Source organism: Lissotriton helveticus, chromosome 4_2 (genome assembly GCF_964261635.1).
Source record: "Lissotriton helveticus chromosome 4_2, aLisHel1.1, whole genome shotgun sequence".
In the NCBI taxonomy this organism is placed as follows: Eukaryota; Metazoa; Chordata; class Amphibia; order Caudata; family Salamandridae; genus Lissotriton; species Lissotriton helveticus.
The window spans coordinates 112,724,413-112,746,062 of NC_136064.1; the positions used below are offsets into that span (position 1 = coordinate 112,724,413).

The window sequence follows — 21,650 nt, forward strand, 5'->3', positions numbered from 1 at the left end:
GTTCTTTCCCTAACCCGTACCATTGTTTCCACAATTAGTACAACTCTGGCCTGCATGTAAGTCCCTTGTAAGTGATACCTATGATACCAGGGGCATGGTAGCTAGGTAAAGGCCTCTGAGGGCTGCAGCATGTATTATGCCACCCTCAGAGACCTTTCACCACAAACATACACCCGGTCATTGCAGCCTGTGTGTGTTGGTGCAGCTAAAAAGTGAAGTAAACATAGCACGCATCCCTGTGTGCCATGAGTGTCCAGCACTGCATCAGCATACCACCCCCTATAGTATCTAACGCTATTCCTGGATATTTTAAGTGCTCGGTAAAGCCATCCTGAGTATATGGTCTGGAAACTGGTCATTACGAGTTTCCCAGCACCATAATGGCTTTATTGAATCCTGGTATGTTTAGTACCAATCCTCTCTGAATAATAAACCTGCACTGATCCGAGTGTCAGATGTATTCTCCCATCCACCCAGGGGTACCTTCGAGACCGTTATTTGGAATCCCTTTGGTGCACAATTCACTGTACCCTTGTCGATATTATTCTGATTGTGTTTCCCATCCTCCGCGTGTCAAATCAGAAAATGTTCCTAGTTGGATCGGTTAAACTCCAACTGTGATCTTCGGGCCTAGCCCTTTTCCACTAACTTCCAGTCAAGGACATTGAGTAATCCGCCGATGTAACATATTGTGTCCCAATTCTACCCTCTGTGCAGCTCTAAATATCTGTGCGCCCTGACCTTCACTAGGTCTATAACCTGTGCCTGTCTCTGGAGCACAAGGAAGAAGAGTGCGACGCCTGTTTCTCATTTCGAGCAAAAAAGACCGTGCAGGACCGTCTTGCTCGAAGAGAGATGCTGTAATAGAGTATCAAAGACACCCCCTATATCTTTGGAGACAATATCGAGCACGAAAAAATGGAAGCGTCCGCAGAGGAAGAGGTAAAGACCTTCTGCATCTAGGGCTCCTATTCCGAACTGGAGATCGAACCGGAGTCCCAGGATGTCCCCACCGGTCAAGGTGCTGCGAGTACTAAAACACCTTTGGCCTCAAAATCCACTTCCACCAAACAAAAGGCTTCTGGGCCACTCCTGCCATCCTTCCATGGTATGCACCCAGACTGCTTCGAACGCTCCTTCTTGGCACTGAAAGCTCAAGTCAAGACTTCTGGGTCTGGCTTGAGTCGAAGCGTCTGCACCTAAAGCTTCGGTTCCGAAGGACACAAATGAAAAATCCCGTTTGGCACGAAACAAAGCCGGCCAATTCTGGAAAGTATGCATGAAAAGCTGGATACAAAACAAAAGAAAATGTATAATAATCCAGACACTAGACCTATTTCTACATAACCTGTGATCTCATCATCATCCAAAAGGAGGATTCTTAGCTCATGTGTGGTAAAGTGCCCCTTTTTTGCATGACACATGATGCACTTGGACTTGGTGTGCCCTGGGTCCCTGCCAGTTAGGTTCCCAAGGCCTATGTTCTTTCTCTTTGTTGTACCTTTGTACCCTCAATTGGCACATCTCTGGCCACACGGCAGCCCCTGGTACATGGTACCACAGGTACCCAGAGCACCGTGACCTGTGAAGGCCACCAAGGGCTGCAGCACTTATTGTGCCACCCTTTGAAGTCCTGTACCTTCACACTCCCACACCGCCATTGTAGGCTGCGTGTTTGGTGCCGAAAAAAGTGATGAAATGATGTCCTACTCGGACTGAACTTTGTATTTGATTTATAGAACCAAGCAGGACTTGGTACAGGTAAGTAAAGTTGTTCTTTTCAAGACCAGTTGTTAAGAAGCAAGCTGGATGAATGACTTTTCTTACAGGTTTAAAAAAATGAAAATACAGTTGCTATTAATTTTGATCACTTTTTAGATTACTTTTCAGGATGACCTTTTCTACTGAGTGTGATATGCCTAGATATCACTAGATAGCACACTGGGATTTTTCCTGGATCAAAGTTGAGAAGCAGTTTTTATCAAAACAGTTATGTTTCCATACAAACACCTTCAACACCTCGAAGTTTTTCAGAGGAACAGTCAATACAATCCTATGAAGAAAAATGTGGTTATCGTTTTTCAGGTAAGTAACCTGTCTTGAAGTTTGTGTTTCTGGGGTTGGAACAAGGGTTCCCCCAGTGTCACGGATGTACTCTTGTTACACCCTCAGCGGCACTAGGGCGGCTGGGTGCAGAGTGCTGCAGGCCACTGTTATCCAATAGGAAATAGGGGGCCCTCCGGTTGGTGGCTGCTGACGAACAGGCCACAGCGTTGAGGGAGCAAAGCGCATAGAGGTAAGCTCAGGGCAAAGAGGGATCCATGTTGGCACACTAGGTGCACGTACAGAGGCAGCTGGGTGCTGGATTGACTTAGGGAGCCCCGTTGGTTTCAATGGGGGTTGCTGCAGTCTGAACAAACCATGCAGTTCGGGCACCAAGATCTGGAGGTGACCATCCGTTGTAGAGGTTAGTTGGGATGCCGGGACACTGACGGTAGGGCCACCCCCCAGGGCCTTAGGACATCGGGTGCAGGGGTGTATTTTGGCATCAGGTTTTCCTTACCAGCTCCGGTTGCGGTCCGGGGATCCTCCAGATAGAGGCTGCAGGCATCAGGAGATGACCATAACGCAAGTTAGGATCGCCGGGGAGACCGCCCTTCCTTGCACAGGCTTTAAAGGGGGGATTGGAAGTCTCCGTGGGCTCAGCACGAAGGGAACCGCTCTGATTCCAGCCTGGTGTCAAAGGAGACTGCACTCCTCTCACTATGCCACAGATAGCTAACTTTCGAGACAGCGTCATCGTTACTGGGTTAGGGAGGCCAGCTGGGAGAGGTGGCGATCTGAGAAATCTGTGTTTGGGGGAGACCTGCATCCACATCAACCTGTTGGAGTTACAATAGGCTTGGCACTAGAGGCTTTCCTCCTATCCATCAAGGGGAAACTGGTTCAGAGTCTTACAGATACCACTTCCATGTGGTACTACAACAAGCAGAGTTAAGTTGTGTGCCCGTCACAAGCTACTCTGTGTCTTTGGATCTGGCTGAGTTGAGTGCATTTCACTGGTTTTACAACACCCGGCAGATCTTTAAATGGCAGAGTGAGCAAACTCAACCGGTGTTAACTAGATAAGCTCGATCTTTCAACCATGTGGATAACCCAAGCTCTATCTTTTCGATACCCCGAGAATGCACAATATTTGTATTTTCATGCTTTTACGTTCCCAAGGCAATTCTCTCTGAGATGCCTTTCCGTTCGATTGGGGCAGACACTCCTTTATGCCTTCCTGGCTCCAGCTCTCCTTCCCAGAGTTCTGAAGATCAGAACGAGTGAGCTCAAGTTATGCTAGGGCCTCTGTTAAGGCTAGCAGAGTGTGGAACAAAGAACTTCTGGCCATGAACATCTTTCCTCCTGTCCGGTTACCGCTTGGGAAGGGTCTCCTGTTGCAGGGCAGGGTCCTGTATCTGCATAAAAGTAAACTGCTGGTCACCTTTCTCTCGGGGTAGTAAATGTCGGACGGCAATAAGTCGCCATAAAATCTATGCGTACGCTGGGAGTAGTTTGTATTGTGGAGGCGTTCTAGGCATATCTAGACCCTATCAACCCAGTAATGGACTTCCTGCTTTTTCCCCATCCGTTGTTCCAGCAAGGTCTTAATGGGGGGACCGTTTAAGGGTATTTGGCCTTTCTATGGTTACCTGATCAGTTATTTGTGTTTAATTACCCTGTTGTGATGAGTTTCTTGAAGTACTGACTCATGTTTCCCCAAAAACGTTTTCTGATGCCCTAATGGGATCTGAAATTGGTTCAATCAGTGTGCCAGAGTATTTTTTGCGTAGGTGAAATAAATATCCTAAAGAAAAAATGCTTTATTTTCTGTAATTGTACTTCACTTTCTCTGGCTCTAAAATGCTTAATTGTGTTTTGCATTTGTTTAGGATTCAGGAAATATTCCAGAAGCAATTGCTTCATACCGCACTGCTCTTAAACTGAAGCCAGACTTCCCAGATGCCTACTGCAATTTAGCGCACTGCTTGCAGGTGAGGGGTTTGCATTTGCAACTGAGTGGGGATATACATACTCAAACATTTAACATTGGATATATTATTTGGTTTTAGTCTGGGACAAAGGAGTGAAAGATAAAGGACGCTGCCATGTTATATATGTATGTTTAAGTAAAAAGTGTCTAGTGACTGCCGTTTGGATTGAATTAGATTGAATTAGATTTGGGAACCATGAGCATTTAAATTGGATTATTTTATAGGGTTTTGAAAGGAAGTTGAATCAATGGACTCTAAATGTGTAATTTTGTTCTTTCAGGGGGCATGCCATTGCTAGTTACATATGTGCAATATTGATTGTAAATGCAAGATGCATTACGCCGATGTGGTTGGAGTCCTTCATTAATGCAAGTTTGGTTAGAGACTTTTGAAAGATTGGTTTCTGCCAGTTCTGTTATGCCATGTGACTAGGGAAATGAAGGTATCACACATGGTATGCCCTCCATAAACACGTGGTTCTTATTTTAAGACGATAGCAGCATGTTCATAGAGGGCAACAATTCACCAGGTGGCTCCCTGTATAGTATAGCAAAAAGAGGTATGCTGTTTGTGAGAAAGTGCCCTCTTTCTACATGGTTTCCCCCACTTTTTGCTTTGCCGAACTGCTGATATACTTAGTGTGTGCTGGGCTCCTGACAATCAGCTTTCCAGGGCCTTTGTTGTTTCCCTAAAACTGCATTGGAGAACAAACCCAGTTGGCATCTCTAGCCACAGGTCAGACCCTTGTAATTGGTCCCACAGGTACCCATGGCACTGTGACCAAGGACTGCCTCTAAGCCTTTGAAGCTTACCCTTCATGGACCCTGCCCATCCTGGGGGAGGAGGCTTGGCACCTCGTCCCAGGATGTGCATTGTTTCAGGCCCCCGAGAGCAGCAGGCTTTCGGCCCAGGGTTCCAGAAACATGTCTGGTGGTGGCAGCTGAAAGCAGCTACTTGGCCTGGACACTACTGTGAGGTCATTTTTTAGGGGTCATCTTTAAGATGCCCTCTGTGTGCACTTTTAATTAAATTCCATGCTGGCATGAGTGTGGATCTAATGTGCTGAGAAGTTTGATACCAAACTTCTCAGTTTTCAGTGTAGCCATTATGGGGCTGTGGCGTTCGTAATGACAACCTCCCAGCACCATATACTCTTAATGGCAGCACTGCACTTACAATGGCTAAGGATTGGCTTAGACAGTGTAGGGCTGTAGGGCTCATGCACCTGCACCCTCACCACTGGTAGAGTGCAACCAGCCAGAGGGGTGGCTTATCTATGCCAGGGCAGGTGGCTGTAGGCATGGCACACATGGATGTGTGCCATGTCGACTCTTCACTTTGTTCTGCACCAAAACACGCAGCCTGCAAAGGCAGTCTGTGTGTGTGTGTCAGGGTGCAGGGCCTCTGAGGGTGGCACAATAAGTGCTGCAGCTCTTAAATGCCTTCCCTGGTCACAGTGCCCTGGGTACCATTTACCAGCGGTTGACCTGTGGCCGGAGAGTGCCAATTGGGTTTGGTCTTTAATGCAGTTTTAGGGAAAGAACACAGGCCTGGGTACCTGATTGGCAGGAGCCCAGGGCACACTCAGTCAAAGCACATCAGCAGTTCAGCAAAAATTTGGGGCAACCATGCAGAAACAGGGCACTTTTGCACAGTAGTGTATTACACTTTGAGGTCACTCCACACCATAATACACCCAGTTTCCTCACAAGAATCATTAACATACTACCTGAATGTGGATTTTGATATTTTTATCTCCAAATAAGCCATTTTTTTATCTTGTTGAAAATTGACGGCAGATGCTAATCTGTTGTAATTCTTTGGTGGCTTCTTCTATCCTTTAAAGCGGTGCTGCACAAGAGTCCTTCCCTGCCGAATGTTCTGCTCTTCTTTGATTGTTTTATGTGCACTTCTGTGTCGGATTTGGGCACTTAAGTTTTGTTTGCTCCTTCAGATTGTATGCGATTGGACTGACTACGATGAACGAATGAAGAAGCTGGTCAGTATTGTTGCTGACCAGTTGGAGAAGAACCGACTGCCATCTGTCCATCCGCACCACAGCATGCTCTACCCACTTTCTCATGCTTTCCGAAAGGCCATTGCAGAAAGACATGGAAACCTGTGTTTGGACAAGGTAACATCTGAGCGTTCAAAGGTATACTTTAACAATAGGCACCTGCTTAACTGCACAGTGGATAGCATCTGAAGAAATGTTTGCATGCCTAGGTATCCAAGTCTTGTGAAAGTAGTGTAATAATGGCATACAATGTCTGAATAGGCCTGCAGCTTGTGTGTTTGAACTGTGTTCTATTGCTGGCATGATTTTCACAGACCCCCTACTAAAGTTCTGCAGAAAATATTGGAATTTACTTGACAATGCTATATATTAGTCAGTTGTTAATCTATCCTGACACACTCCTAACTGCAGAATCTTCACCTTTTAAATACTCCCTCATGCCTCAGACTCGATCCTATGCATCTGCAGCTGTGCACGTACGCGGTGGCAGGTGACTCAGGCTGATCAGTTCTGCGCCTGATGTGACCGGTTCGGGCCGATATAGATGCCACCCATACATTTTCTGCGCCAGCACACCATTAAACCAAGATACCCCTCTCGTCTCATTGAAAGACTTCCTCAAAGAATTTTACTTACGCAGTGCACATTGGAATATGTGGCCTTCCCAATCTATAGGCTTTAAACTCTGTGGGAATGTTTCAAACAAATTTGTTTGACTGATTCACGTGATTTGCCTGGGGTCGGACTGCAATTCTAACGTATGCATTTAATATGCTTTGATTCAACCCAAGGCCATTTGAGACCGAGAAGCAAAGCTCTTCTTGCCAAAGCACAGCAAGCCCACATGCCAGGATCATTCGAGGTCTAAAGGTAGGTCCTGTTCCAGTGACGGGTCTTCACGATCTAAATCCACAGACAAAAACAAGAAGTTGAAAAATTACAAGCAAGACTCTGCCCCTTCCCGCCTCTCTATCCCACGATAAGGGCATCATTGTGCCTCTGTTGCGCTCCAGAAGTCACTACTCTGGAGTCTATTCAGACCCTTTTTCCATGGCAACCAGAATTGCAGCAAATTGAGGACTTTAGCAAAACTCTCACTGGTGCTCCTGTGGGCCTCAGGTCTCCCAACTGGGCCACCGCCGATGTATCTGCCCTTGGCTCCATTAGAGACCTCTGGGTCCACTCAGGGCTTAGGTCTGACTTCGGCACCAGTTCTCTTCTTGACTCCTCAAACCACTCCATAACGCCCTTGACTCTAGATGACGACAGCCAAGCCATAGTGCGGTCTTTATGCTATGAAAGTGCCTCTTTTGCATAGTTGCCCCTGTAGGAGGGTGGATACCGGACTATGGTTACCCCAGATTTTTTTGCCTAGTGTTTAGCTGGTTTTCGACTTAGTTGGCCTGGGATCCTGCTAATCAGGGTCCCAGGCTATCTGCTCTCTCTTTAAATGGACTCCATGTACCCTAGGTACATCATCAATTTGGAACTGGACACCTTATCAGCCCCTGTACCATGCACTATAGGTGCTCAGGGCATAGGTGCATCCAAGGCCTACATGGGGCTGCAGCATATCTTTTGCCACCCCTGGCTGGTTCTTAAATTGACACAACTGGCTGATCACTCAGCTGGCGCAAGGTGGTGTAATCACCTCTTGCTTAGGTATAGTATACCTATATCTAAACCTATATCTGGACACATATATACCTATCAGTCACTCCTATGGCAGGCCTTAACAATCCTGGAGGCAGAGGGCTTGGTTTTATGTGAGATGGTGCCCTAGCATGAGCTGAGCCTGTCTGCAGTGGTCGGAACCAATTCCTTACTGCTGTTCCAGGATATTGCCAAACCATATACTCTTAAGTGCATTATAATCCTCGCGGTTATCGCTAACTTTGGTTTGGCTTTATCAAAACATGTCGTGTCATACACTTTGGAATACTACCCCCTCACCAGTTCTGGCGGCGGGGATGGCATTCCACCCTTCTAGAGGGAGAAGACATGTTACTTTACTTAAAACGCGGTTAATCCTAACCAGAGCCTCAGCATCACAAAATGGATGCTGCTGCCCCGACACAAGTCTGACCTCCTGCTGCTGACCGAAACTTGGCAGGGGAGGCCTGGACAAAGGGTTTCCTATCACAGGGAGGTGCTACACCACCCCAGACAGGAGATAGTGGATTGGAGCAGGGAGGGTTGAAAGAAACTAGACACTGCCTGGGGCACACAAGGTGTCCATTCAAAATCCAGTCAAACCGGTCCTGGGGCGCCCCAGCTCTGGCGGTAAACTGGACAAAGGGAAAGGGGTGTAACCACCTCCTTCCTGGGTCCCATCCATAGGAGGGACCTAGCTGGTAATCCAGCCCCCAGATTTGGATTAAAGGTGGGATGCATGCCAATGCACATCAGATTATCCTGACAAACTTATGAGACAACACTCTGGAACCTTCGACATCCTATTAGACGTAGAAGACTGAAGAATATCCCTTGTGGTCAAGGAGTGACCACCCTGTGCAAACAGGCACCATCCAGCGATTCACCGTTTGCGTTGTTGCAGTTCCCGCAGGAACTCGAGTGACAGATCGACAATGGCACCCCCCCACCCCCGCCCCTCACGGGGCCATACCCTTGCGAGGGAGAAAACAACAAAGAAAACTACCATGCCAGCCAGCACTACCTGTAGGCATAGTTAAGTCACCCCTCTGGCAGGCCTCAGTCTCAAGGCAGTGTGCCGGTGAGGCCATATCTTCATGAGCAGATATGCCCCTAAAATATTGGGGTCCATTTTCCTAATATTGAAAGTGCCAGGTAAGCTATAGAGTACTTGGCCTGGGAACTTGACAACTCGAGTTCCACACCACAATGAGGGCCTCAATGAACACAGGAGTGTTTTCTACCAAACTACTCCTTACAATAAATCCAACTGATGCAATTGTGGGATTTATTGTACCATGTACTCAGAAGGCACTTCAGAGGTGCCCCCTAAATACCTACCAACCCCAGTGTGGTCTCTGACCGGCTGTAGGCAGCCACCACCAGACATGTTTCTGGACCCCAAGGTAGAGAGCTCCCGCTCTCTGGGACCAGTAGCAATGCACATCCTGGGTAGCGGTGTCGCAGATGGGCCTGTGCTTGAAGAGGGAAGCTTCAAAGGCCCTGCCACCTTTTTAATGCCACCGCTAGTCTCTGCTGCTAGTACCCCCCTTTAGGCAGCCAAGATTCAAATCTAAAGGAGGTGGGCCAACCCCTGCCCTAAGGTGAGGACGGGAGGTGAAGTACAACCGTAAGTCCCTGCCATCATGAAAATGGGGAGACCCCACAAAAGGGTAGCATAATAAAACGTGTAATCTCCCAAGGTAAAGTGCCCATTTTCCCCCCACCTCCTACTCCCCTAAAACGCATCCTAAATGTAGTATTTAAATGGCTCCCACAGACCTAGAAACTGGATCTGCGAGGACCTAAGAAAAAAGCCTACGTTCTTTCCCAAAACTGTACTTTTGTACCCCCAATTGGCACCTCGCTGGCCACAGAAAAGTGAAGTCTAAATGGCACACAACTGTGCCATGCATGCAACCCACTGCCTATGGTATAGGTAAGATACCCCTCTAGCTGGGTGTGCTATACCACTGGTGCTGGTACAGTTGGATGAACAGTGTGCCCCTAAAGTGTCCAAGTCGATTCTAAGACATTGTAAGTGCAGTAAACCCATAAAGAGTAAATGGTGGTGTGAGTTTGTCATTGCGAACTCCACAGCACCATCATAGCTTTACTGAATTCTGGGAAGTTTTTTAGCAAACTACTCAACATAATAAACCCACACTGATGCTAGTGTAGGATTTATTATACAATGTTTTCAGAGGGTATCTTCGAGATGCCCCCTGAAAAAAAAACAGCCTGCCACCACCAGACATGTTTCTGGACCCCTGGCTCCCCAAGCCCAGAAACAAAGCCTTTCCTGGGCGGTGTTCAAACCTCCCCCAGGCCAGGAAGAGCCATCTGTGGCAGGGGAGCTACAACGACCTTGCCACCTTTGTAACGCGGCCCCCAGCCTCTCCTGCTATCAGGAGCTTGCCCCCTTCCTGTGTCTCCTCCTTTTCGACAGGAAGACAGGTGGCAAAAGTAGCAAAGCCCAGACATTGTGCCCACTTCTGTCAACCCCACCCCTCAGGTGGGGGTGGAGAGGTGAAGCCCACTCTTCAGTGTCCACCATCTTGCAGATGAGGCACTCTCCAATCAGGATTAGGGATTGTACCCACTCCCTCATGTGGGGTGAGCACACAAGGGTGTAGTCACCCAAAGGTTAGTAGCCCATTGGCTACTGACCTCGAGACCCCTAAAATACCCCCTAAATACAGTATATAGGGGCAGCCCTGAAACAAGATTCCAGATTCCCGCAACCTATGAAGTGGAAGGATGAAAGATGCCCAGCAGAGCAGACTACAGAGAAAAATTTACTTGGGCGCCGCCCTACCAGCCCGTCTGCAGGTTTCAGGGAGACTGTGCCAAACTTTCCTGGTCTTGCAGCCAGCTATCTCCATAACCCCTGAGAGGACTGGCTGCTTTCAACAAAGACTGGATCTCCTGTGAACAGCAGCTTTGTTCAAAAGAAGCTCCAGAGACGCTGAGCCTGCTGAGGACAAAGAAACCAAGATGCTTTGAACCACTACTGCACCAGATGCCTGCGGCCTGTATCAGAGTGCCCACCAGTCTCAGCGATGTCCCCCAGCGCTTCCGAGTCCACCTTGAGTTGGCCCCTCCAGGACTCACTGACCTCGCCCGCAGCCTCTGCACAGAGACCCCCTTACCCAACTGATAGTGGCCTGCTATCGTGAAATCAGACCTCAAGACACCCCTGTATTGAGCTGCCCTTCGCCCTGGAGAAGGGGACTGAGGCTTGGTTTCTGTTGCAGTAACTCCTCCACTGTTTGCCAGACTGCTGATGCACTTTGACTTGATGTGCCCTGGGCTCCTGCCAATCAGGTACCCAGAGCCCTGTTCTTTCTCCAAAACTGTACCTTGTACACCCAATTGGCACTCTCTGGCCACAGGTCAGCCTCTGGTAAATGGTACCCAGGGCACTGTGGCCAGGGAAGACCTCTAAGGGCTGCAGCACTTATTGTGCCACCCTGAGGGGTCCTGTACCCTGACACACACACACTGCCTTTGCAGGCCGCGTGTCTTAGTGCAGAGCAAGGTGAAGTTGACATGGCACACATCGCTGTGTGCCATGCCTACAACCCATTGCCCTGGCATAGATCAGTCGCCCCTCTAGCTGGGTGCACTATACTAGTGGTGAGGATACAGGTGCATGAACCCTGTGCCCCTACAGTGTCTTAAGCCCATTCTTAGACATTGTAAGTGCAGTGCTGCCTTTAAGAGTATATGGTGCTGGGAAGTTGTCATTACGAGCTCCACAGCACCATAATGGCTACACTGAAAACTGAGACGTTTGGTATCGAACTTCTCAGCACATTAAACCCACACTGATGCCAGTGTGGGATTTAATTAAAAATGCACACAGGGCATCTTGGAGATGCCCCCTGAAAACTAACCTACCACTAGTGTCCAGGCTGAGCTGCCGCCACCAGACCTGTTTCTGGACCCCTGGGTTGAAAGCCTGCTGCTCTCGGGGGCCTGAAACAATGCACTTCCTGGGACGAGGTGCCAAGCCTCCTCCCCCAGGATGGGCAGTGTTCACAAAGGGGAAACTTCAAATGCTTGCCACCTTTGTGAGCTTCCTCAGGCCACTTGCTGCTGTAAGCAGCTGATCCCCACTAGTTCTGCCCCCACTTTGAGCGGGAGAACCGGCGGGAAAAACAAGTGAGGAAGAGAGGTGTGCCCTCCTGTGCCAACTCCACCCCTCAGGTGGGGGAGGCGAGAAGAAGCACAACTATCCTTGCAGATGGGGGACTCAGCCAACCAAGGACAGGCTCATGCCCCCCCTCCCACAGGAGAGTGGCATAATAGGGGGTGTACCTGCCCCAGGGAATGGACCCATTGGTCCCTGCTTTTTACCTACCTGTAACACCCCTAAATCTAGTATTTAGGGGCACCCCTGAACCTTGCTTCCACAGACAAGAAGAAACTACAAGGCGAAGGACCGAACAGCCGTGCAGCAGCTAACAATTTGAAGACGCCCACTGACTTGGCCCCAGCCCTACCAGCCTTTCTCCACCTTGGACCTGCTCCTGCGAAATCATGGCGTGTCCTGCCAGCAACCTCGAAACCCCTTATGACTTGCCTGCCTTCAACCTCAGACTGTCTCTCCCGTTAACACTGGATTTGTTCATCTGCAATCTCTGGTTCTGGCCGGATACTGTGAATCCGCCCCACTCTGCACCTGCCGTCCACGGCACGAGCTCAAGAGGGCAAACGCCACAATGAGGTCCCCCCGGCAATCCCTATCTGAGATCCGGCGACCCCTGACCTGCCTCAAGACTCCACCCGATGCCTGCAGCCTAAATCCGGAAGGCCCCCCCAACCGCGACCAGGAGCTGGTAAGATCTGACCCCAAAAGGCACCCCTGCACCCGAGGCCTCACTGCCTTCGGTAGCCAAACAGATGGTGACTAACCAACCCCTAACTTCCCAACTTACCTCTCAGTGGTGGTCGCACCCAGAAGACCTTCGTCCACGAGCCTGCAGTGCCTTTGCAAACCGGAGGTTCCTCATTGCAAACAGGGTGCCCGATGTCGAAACACCCTGCACCCGGCCGCCCTAGTGCCGCTGAGGGTGCACCTTCGGTGCTACTTGGTTTCCTCATTTGCCCTGAGCTAGAGTCCAGGAGCTTTGCTCCCATAACCAAGTGGCCTGCTTGCCAGCAACCGGAGGCCCCCTAGTCCCTATTGGATAACATCGGGCCTCAGCACTCTGCACCCGTCCGCCCTAGTGCAGCTGAGGGTGCAACAACAGTGCATCCTTGACCCTGGGGATGCCTGAGTCTACCCCTAGAACCTCAACTCCCACTACCAAATACTTACCTTAGAAACTTTTCCAAGAAAAACAGTTAATGTTATACTATGGAGGACAATAGTGTTATCAGTTTGTAAGTGTGGAGTTTGAAAACCTAAAGGAATTCTTTAAAATTGCACTAACAAAAACGATTTTACTTACCTGTTTGCAGGAAATGTCCCAGAGTAGTATCCAGGTATACTACTCTAAGTAAGAAAATGAATCTAAAAAATAACTTACCTGTAATTTTACTGAAAAGCTCATTCAAGTCTTAAGTACTGTATTTACAAAGTATTGCATTTCTCTGAAACAGTACTGCAAGTCAAAACAAAGTGCATACACAATTACAATCCAAACTGTTAACAAACTGCATTACTACTGTATTTATTGCTTATCTGTGCCAGGCTTTTTTTTTTTTTTGCAGAGTTTTATATAACGCGAACTAGACCCGAACAGAATCAGGTATCAGAGCGCTTTACATATTTTCCGGTTACGTTACATGAGGACACACTTTCATTTTAGGCACGGGGAGATTAAGTGATTTGCCCAGAATCACAGGAGGTTTTGGCGTCGTTACCGAGACTCGAACCCAGATCCCCAGGTCCGAGGTCGAGCGCCCTAGCCGTTAGGTTCTAGAAAATAAAATAACGAAAAGAATATTTTCATACAAAAACAATTGGTCTGAAGTTCAGTCTGAGTGTGAATTCATTTGCTGACTGAGTGTGTACATCAAATGCTTAACACTGTCCTCTGATACCACCTTACTGCTCGACCAAGCTACCACAGTGTAAGGTGCTATCCAACTTTGCTTCTACCTACCTTGGGGTTCCACTGGACTCTGTGCACACTATACCTCACTTTGGTATAGTATATGCAGAGCCAGCTTCCTATGCACTGCTGAAGATTTTCCAGATCTAGTGTGATGCATGTGAGAGTATTTAAACAGTTCTGTACTGTGGTTGGATAGTCTCTATCATAAAAATTGCTTCCCTAGGTGTAAGTTACTTATTTATTACTCTTGCCTTCAGATATGTGGCATATCGGCACATTGACCTTCTGCTTACAGTTCTGACTATTTATAAATCACTTTATTGTGCAGTGGCATGTAGTGGAAGTCAGGTGCAATGTGCGTAGCTGAAGGTGCGTTTTGGTTACCCCTGTGGAGCCCTGGGCACTTTTCCTAAAATGTTTTTTAGGTCTCGTGGCGTTGAACAGCGCGTAAGCGCTGTCTCCGCCAGAGACCTATTGTCGCTGGGTCCGCTTCCCAGGAGACAGCACCTGGCCGCCTTTTCTGAATCGTTTTTGGCCACTATAGGTGTGGCAGGGTATACTCAGACATGAGTCCCTTGCTCACTGCTCCATCAGGATTCAAGCAAGCCGGGCCGACGACGGCTGAAATGCCAGAAACCGGTCCCCGGAAGCTTGTCTCCTTTCTGGTGAAGAATTGGCTTGGTAGTTTGGTCTGCCCTGTTCCCATGAAGCACTGGGCCAGGGACAGACTAATTTGCATATAGCCAGGTTCTGAGCTGGGATGGGGCATTGAGCTAAATAAAGGTGATGGATCAAGCCCTGATCTTTGGACTGGGTAAGAGTGGTCTGCTTAATTCAGACACTCTGTTCATCACCACCCCCTTTTCTGAATCGTCATTTTGTAGTTCATCACACGTCAGGACATTGTGGCGCATCTGGTGAGCATTCGGATTTTAAATCCCTACACTCGTTTGTGGAGGTGCGGTTTTGACTGACAGACTTTTTGGGCTCAGGTTGTCTCCCCTTTTGAATTTTCCTAGATACACATGCCGCACGTTGCTTCTGAACAAAGACTACAGACGCCATATTGCTGACATCACTTTGTAGTTCTAAATACGGGCGCGGAGCGGTGGCTAGTACCGAGTGTTGCTCGTTTTTACACAATAGACTGCTGTCCACTCCCTGGGGTGCTATCCTGTGATCTTGAACAGGCGTTTTGTGGTTGGCATGAGAATGTGCATATTTAAAAGGAACTGTCGGTTGCAATGTGAGTTTATTTCTTTTTCTATTGGTTTGTGCCTCTCCAACGTGAACTTCTGGAGTGTGTGTACTCTATGAAATACCTAGCCCATGAATTCCATTCCCCAAGCGCACACATCACATCTTCTGTAGAATTGACAGGTGTACTTTGACTAACAATGATTTTTTTTCTTTCAGGCGGGGACATATTGTTTATTTGTTTGTTCTAGCATGTTGGCCGTGTGCCATGCCATTGAGTTTATTAGCGATGTGCACTAATCCTTTTTTTTTTCTACCAGTGTCGACTTGTGCGAGCTGTAGTACGTCCTCAGAGGTAGAATATAGGCCGCCCCTTTCGAGTGTGGCTTCTGTGCACATTTGACATTTCTAGAATACTTTAGCAACTTATTTATCGAGAACAACGTAGGTTTGCCCTTATATTTTGCTTTGGGTTTGCAAATCATTAACGTGATTGTTTGAATCAAATGCCTTCGGCTAGGCGTTTGTTTTTATACAAACGGCCGGTTTATTTAATGTTTAACATAGCTTTGTTTACAGTATTTATTGCCTGTTTTGGTGTATGGTAGGTGTCCCCTCATTTGTTAGTTTTTTTTTCTGTAGTACTCATTAGAAATGAGCAGGTTGTACCCCGCGATTTCACCTATTTGTTAACTTCATTTTTCTGTTTTGACACTGCTGAATACTGTGATCACGAGGCAGGGGCTTCATTCATGTCGGGTGCATTTTATAGATCCCTCTTTGGGAAGAGGTCCATGTCTGACATGAACCAGCTGGTTACTTCTTGTTGCCTGCCAACTGTTTTCTGAATGCGCCGGGCACATTTTCTACAGGCACACACACCACCAGCCATCAGTGCACACTTCAATTGTTAACACATCCACAATTAACTATTGTAGCAATCGCAGTATGGCGCACTTTACTTTTAAACATGTCAGTGCACGCTTTTCCACCATGCACACACACCACCAGCCATCAGTGCACACTTTCAACAGGCACACACACACCACTAGCCATCAGTACACGCTTTCATCAGGCATACACACCACCAGCCGCCAGTGCACCCTTTCACCAGGCACACACCACCAGCCGCCAGTGCACCCTTTCACCAGGCACACACCACCAGCCGTCAGTGCACACTTTCACCAGGCACAAACACCACCAGCCAATACAGAGTTTGCAAACAAATTCATTCAACACATTGTCCTATACAAGGCCAATAACTCAAACTTGAATGCTGTGAGACCTATTGCATTGCAAATGCTTGTTTTAAAGAGTTTCTGAGCTCCTTTCAGCAAACCTTTTAACATAGACTGATTCAAGTGACTGATCCCAGTAGACTGGAATGGGCAGACAAGACCCCCGTTCTGTAAACCCTTCCTAATTGTTCTGTGTTGCCCAGAACAATATTTTCAAGTGCCATCAGTTAATAGATTTCTGGTGCAAAAGCCTACTCCCTCACTTATTAATGTATAGACTAACCTGGTATGTGCGGCAATTCACAGATCCCAGCCGACAAACAGTTAATAGGTCGGCGTTGCAAAGTCATCCTGTGCCCTGGGCACGCCCCAACTTTTGCTGACTGGTACTGTTGGTAACTGACTGACTGACCCTGGGCTCTGCCTTACCAGGCCTAGAGCCAGTGCTGATCTGAAAGGAAAACATTAGAATTCAGTGAAAACTCCTACTTATACTAGGGTACACTAAGGGTTGGGGTACCCCTGTGATTGGCATGACCTACCCCATAGGGCCCTAGTACATATTAGGGCAGAGGGATTGAAACTACCTATCAGTCCCTAGTAGAAATAGGGCATGGCAGCTTAGAGGCCAGCAGAACTTTGCACTGCTGAAGCCTGAGGTATTAAATGTGGCTCTGTGTGGTAGGACTTCTTTTAAAAAGTAAATTGTGCCCAAATTCGACTTTTGTGTTTGGGCACTTAAAAATGGTTAACCTACAATGTTTGAGCACATTACGTACCCGAGGGTCTCCCTTAAGCATCCCAGGGGTGGGGGGGTCCTGTATCTATAAGGTAGACCCTGAAAAAAGGAGTTTTATATGCCCTGGGTAAAGTGAAATTGCAGATTTCACTCCCCACATTGTGATAAACTGCTGCCCAAAATCGACTTTAATGGTAGGAGCACTGTGGAGGGAGGAAATGCAATATTTGTACGTATTCAGAACCCCTAAAGGATCACCTATGTGTTCGTGGGGTGGGGGTCCTGTAGAAATATGTAGTGTACTTATAAAATAATTTTTTATAAGCCCTGGTGCCGGAAAAATGACCAAGTCATTTTTCCCACTGCAAATCCCATGCCATAGGCTAAAGTTGGAAAAGGATATTAGTAACTGGAGAAAGAAAAATCATAAAACTAGGATTAAAAGACTCGGTAGAATGGTAGTGATAAATCAAACAATAAGATATTGTTGAATTTATTGTAAAATGTACAGACAAGAAGGTATAAAACTTTCTTTTGTCTGTAAGCTAAAATTCAACCCTGTACTGGTCTGCCCTGATTGGTCAGAGATAAGTGGGTGAGCCTGGGGTTAAAGCCTCTCTGGGAGGAGAGGTTGCTGGGCATAGGAATGCCAGAGCAGGGGGAGGAGTCTTAAACCATGGACTTGAAGCGAAGGGTAAGACCCCTGTTCACCTCTAGCCAGATGCTAGGATTAAGGAAGGAATAAGCAGATGCAAGGGGCAGAGACTATGGAGAATAGCCATCCTAGGGGTGTGTCTAGCCAGGGCTTCTCTCCGTGCGGAAAATTCTGACATTGTATTTTGGAAGAAAATTGGTTTCTGGGTTAGCATTTTGCCACACTCTGCAGGAAGTAGTCAGACCTCTTGGTGGAACCCTGCAGCTCATTGGATAGGAGTGACCTCCTGCTTGACCCCAGGGAGCACTGAATAAGTATCTGAGAGGGGTGATGTCTCTCAGAACTGCTGCTTAAAACTTAAGAGAACCAGAAGGGTCCAGGCTGAAGAGTTTGATGTGCATTTCCAAAGGCCTGAACTGTGAAGATTGCACCTTTTTGCCCCATTTGAATCTACATCCCTGTGGATCAAACCTGCTTCAAAAGGACAAAAGAGTGGACTCCCTGCAGGCTACTTGTTAGCAGAGCTCACTTGGCCATCACCACAAAGAATCCCAGCCTGGAGTACTACCAATGGGTTTGTAAGGGTTTTGTTAAGTGGATTGTGGGAATTGAAGGCTCACACTTTCAATGACCCTCCTTGGAGATTCCAGTACCTTGGACTGTGTTGGATACTTTGAGACCCGCAAGAACTTCAGGAAGGAGTTCTAACTGGACCCCGCCTGCTGGGGAAGGCGGCACACTACAGTGGTGAGAAATTATCCAGAATACTTGCTAAAGGTGTGTCCCTGACAGAGAAAACAAAATGACTCAAAGGGGCACTGTTGGTTTCGAAGCACTAGAAAGTGACTCATCTTTAAAAATTTACATCTCCGGTTCCCTATAGTGGATTTTTGTTATCGTTTTGGTGTCATTTAACCCCTTCGGCGCTGATGACGAGCTCAGCTCATCATGAAGTACACCTCTCGTATGCTCATGACGAGCTGAGCTCGTCATGAACTGCTGGATATGCGAATCTTTAGCGCACAGCGGGAAAATGCGCCGCACCGATGGTGTTAAAAGATAATATTACCTATTTTTATAAACTGGTGTTGGATTTGTATTTTGTGTTTTGTCTTAATTATTTCCTGAAATTGTTTTTTTAAATGCTTTACATACCTGTCTTTGAAGTTAAGCCGCTCTGCTCGCAGCCACGTTACCAAGGGTTGAGCATAGGACTAATGTTCTAAGACCTATGCTGTGTTCGTGGCCTTATTGCCAGTGGCAGACCTACATTTGCCCCTACCAATAACCCACTTTCCAACAGTCAGCTATACATGCTTAACATTTTACACATTTGTGTTCAGAATTTGTACTTACTGTGATATATTTTGCAGATTAATGTCCTTCACAAGCCACCTTACGAGCACCCAAAAGACCTGAAAGCGAGCGAAGGCAGGCTGCGTGTTGGTTACGTTAGTTCAGACTTTGGAAATCACCCAACCTCCCATCTAATGCAGTCTATCCCTGGCATGCATGACCCGGACAAATTTGAGGTAAGCATTAAATGTTGGTGCACAATCACTGTTAACCAGCTTATTTGCTCTTATCGAAGTGCCTTTTTGGACCCACAGTATGGTTGTGTGCTTCAGCATTGATAGGATTCTATATTTTGTCAATTTTCAGTTTCATCCTGAGCGTGAGATGGGCGTGACCTCCATTTTTCCACCCATTCGACTATATTTCTGTGAAGAATCACTAATATATTCCTCTCTGTTCTGATGTCGAAATGCCTTTGCAAGTTACACATCCTGCATAATGTTCTTTGATATTTCTCTCCATATGATTGTCATCGAAATTCATCCGACACATGACACAGCATCCTTAAACGTGTAGGAATCTGATAACACCTGTTCGAGGCATGTGGGCTGCTAAATTCATATCTTAGCATTAGATCGCCGCCTAGTGTTGGGTCCGGATGATTGCACATTGTTGTCCTGGAAGAGTCTTCGAAGTATCCTGAGATAGGTGGCTCCTCCCCTGGACTACAGTGCGCATGGGCATCGGCTCCATCCCCAGATTGTTTTTTTCCGCCATTGGGTTCGGATGCGGTCTCGACTTCTCTCTGTCGGAACCGAGTAAAACTGCCTTTTAAGGCCAAAAGGTCTTGTATTTTATAGCGTCGGTATTGTTTGCGCACGGTCTCGAGTTCTTCCAACTCTTGGAGTTGGATTCAGCGGAGTTTTTCACTCTTCGGACGTCGAGGCCTTCTCATCGCGACACGACCGCAACTTTCCAGCATGGAGCGGAGTCCGTTTAAGTACTGTCCGCTCTGTGGGTCTAAGTACCCACATGTAGACCTGCACCCGGTCTGTAACAAGTGCCTTTCACCGGACCATGACGACGGCAAGTGCAAGGCTTGCGCTCAGTTCCGGTCTAAGAAGACTCTTAAGCTCCGGTGCGCCTGGAGGCCAGACAAGCGGCCCCGGATCCAGAAAACATCTTCGGCGACCAAGAAGAAGATGAACAGGGTCATCATCTCCAGATATCCCCACCCGAAACGGAGGTCGAGGCGGATCCGGTGGACGACGACGGAGTCGCGGATCAAGGCCTTGAATACGTCGACGAGGTAGGGGACGTCGAAGAGATTTATGGGGCCGCGGAAGATAGCTCAGGGGACGAGCTATGCCCCGAAGGTTTCGAGGATCACGATCGGGTCACGGGATCGCCAGTCGGCCTTACCCAAGACCCCGTGCCGCAAGCCACGGCCCCGCCATCAGGCCCGGCCACGGACGTACTTGCTGAGCAGGCCACATCGAAACCGAAACCGAAACCTACGGTGTCGACTACACCTAAAATGGCCGACCCGAAAACGAAACCGAAACTTATGGACTCTAGCGTCCCTAAAATGGCGGCCGGCCCACAGAAAACTACTGCACCCGCCGCATCGGCTCCGTCGACCTCCGGTCCGCAGAAGTTGAAGAAGTCGGTCGATTCAAAAGGGTCAAAAGCGGCGCAAGAGGAGAGATCCTCTACAAAGGGTGGTCGGCACGGATCAACCGCAGCGACACCGTCTAAGCACGCCAAGGCCAGCAGCACGGCTCCAGCTACGCCTGGGACTCCGTTAGTCGGTCGCGTAGTGGACACGGAACCGACGCAGGCGCACAGATCGACAGCTGGCACATCTGCGCATCGATCCAAGGACTCTGGGTCAGCGACAACAGCATCGGCGTCCAAACCTAAGAAAGGCCACCATGACGTCGGATCCGAGGGGAAGGTCAAGACATCCTCGTCGGCGCCAAAAGCCACTGTGAGTGAAGCGTCCCCCATCGCCGCTTCGCTACAGAGAATCAGGGACAAGGCCGCTGCTACGTCGGCTCCGTTGCCGTCGCCTCAGACGCCGAAGGACGCTCCGGCAAAGCCTAAGAGTAAGCTTCTCTTCCTTCTGCCGCCGAAAGAGGCTCCGAAGGCTTTTTCCACTAAATCGACGCCAAAGAAGTCGGATTCTTCTACGGCAGGAGCACCTTCAGGTCGAGAACTCGAATCAGAGGACGATTCGGAGCACTTCATCGACGCCAACACAGGCAAATTAACCCTATACAAAAGGAGGATCACTTCAGAGCCTCTGGACTCCTATGTCATCCCACTGAAGAAAAAAAGGGTTCCTCAGGACGCTTCTAACCTCATAGAGCCTATCCAGCCTCCTCCTAGAAGAAGCCCTACTCCCTCACCAGAACAATCTGAGGGTGAGGGATATGATGAAGAGGACCAGTACACCTTCCCCATCAATCATCCAGATGCATATGATGACATTGGTGACCAAGGCACCCAGAGTGTGGGGCAAGACCCACAACCTTTCAGTGCACGTGCATCCCCAACAGAGGATTCTGCAGGATTTCATGCACTAATTGAGAGGGCAGCTGCTAATCATGATGTGGACATGCATGCTGACCCGGTTGAAGAAGACTTTCTCTTTGACACCTTTTCAGTCTCTGAGAGGACTGTAAAGACACTGCCTATGCTCAAGGGAGTCCTCAAACATGCTGCGGACATCTTTAAAGAACCTACCA

At 48.2% G+C, this 21,650-nt stretch overlaps 1 protein-coding gene across 5 annotated transcripts in view; it reads left to right on the plus strand.

Annotated features, from left to right (window-relative positions):
- OGT (O-linked N-acetylglucosamine (GlcNAc) transferase) overlaps window positions 1–21,650 on the plus strand; it is a 399,845-nt gene that overhangs the window by 140,319 nt on the left and 237,876 nt on the right. For 3 of the 5 annotated variants that reach the window (XM_078640247.1, XM_078640249.1, XM_078640250.1), the window contains 3 exons: window positions 3,936–4,037; window positions 5,992–6,192; window positions 18,978–19,136. In XM_078640247.1, the coding sequence (XP_078496373.1) occupies window positions 3,936–4,037; window positions 5,992–6,192; window positions 18,978–19,136 (462 nt within the window). The remainder of the gene's footprint in view (window positions 1–3,935; window positions 4,038–5,991; window positions 6,193–18,977; window positions 19,137–21,650) is intronic. The other 2 variants (XM_078640248.1, XM_078640246.1) reach the window with 1 other exon arrangement.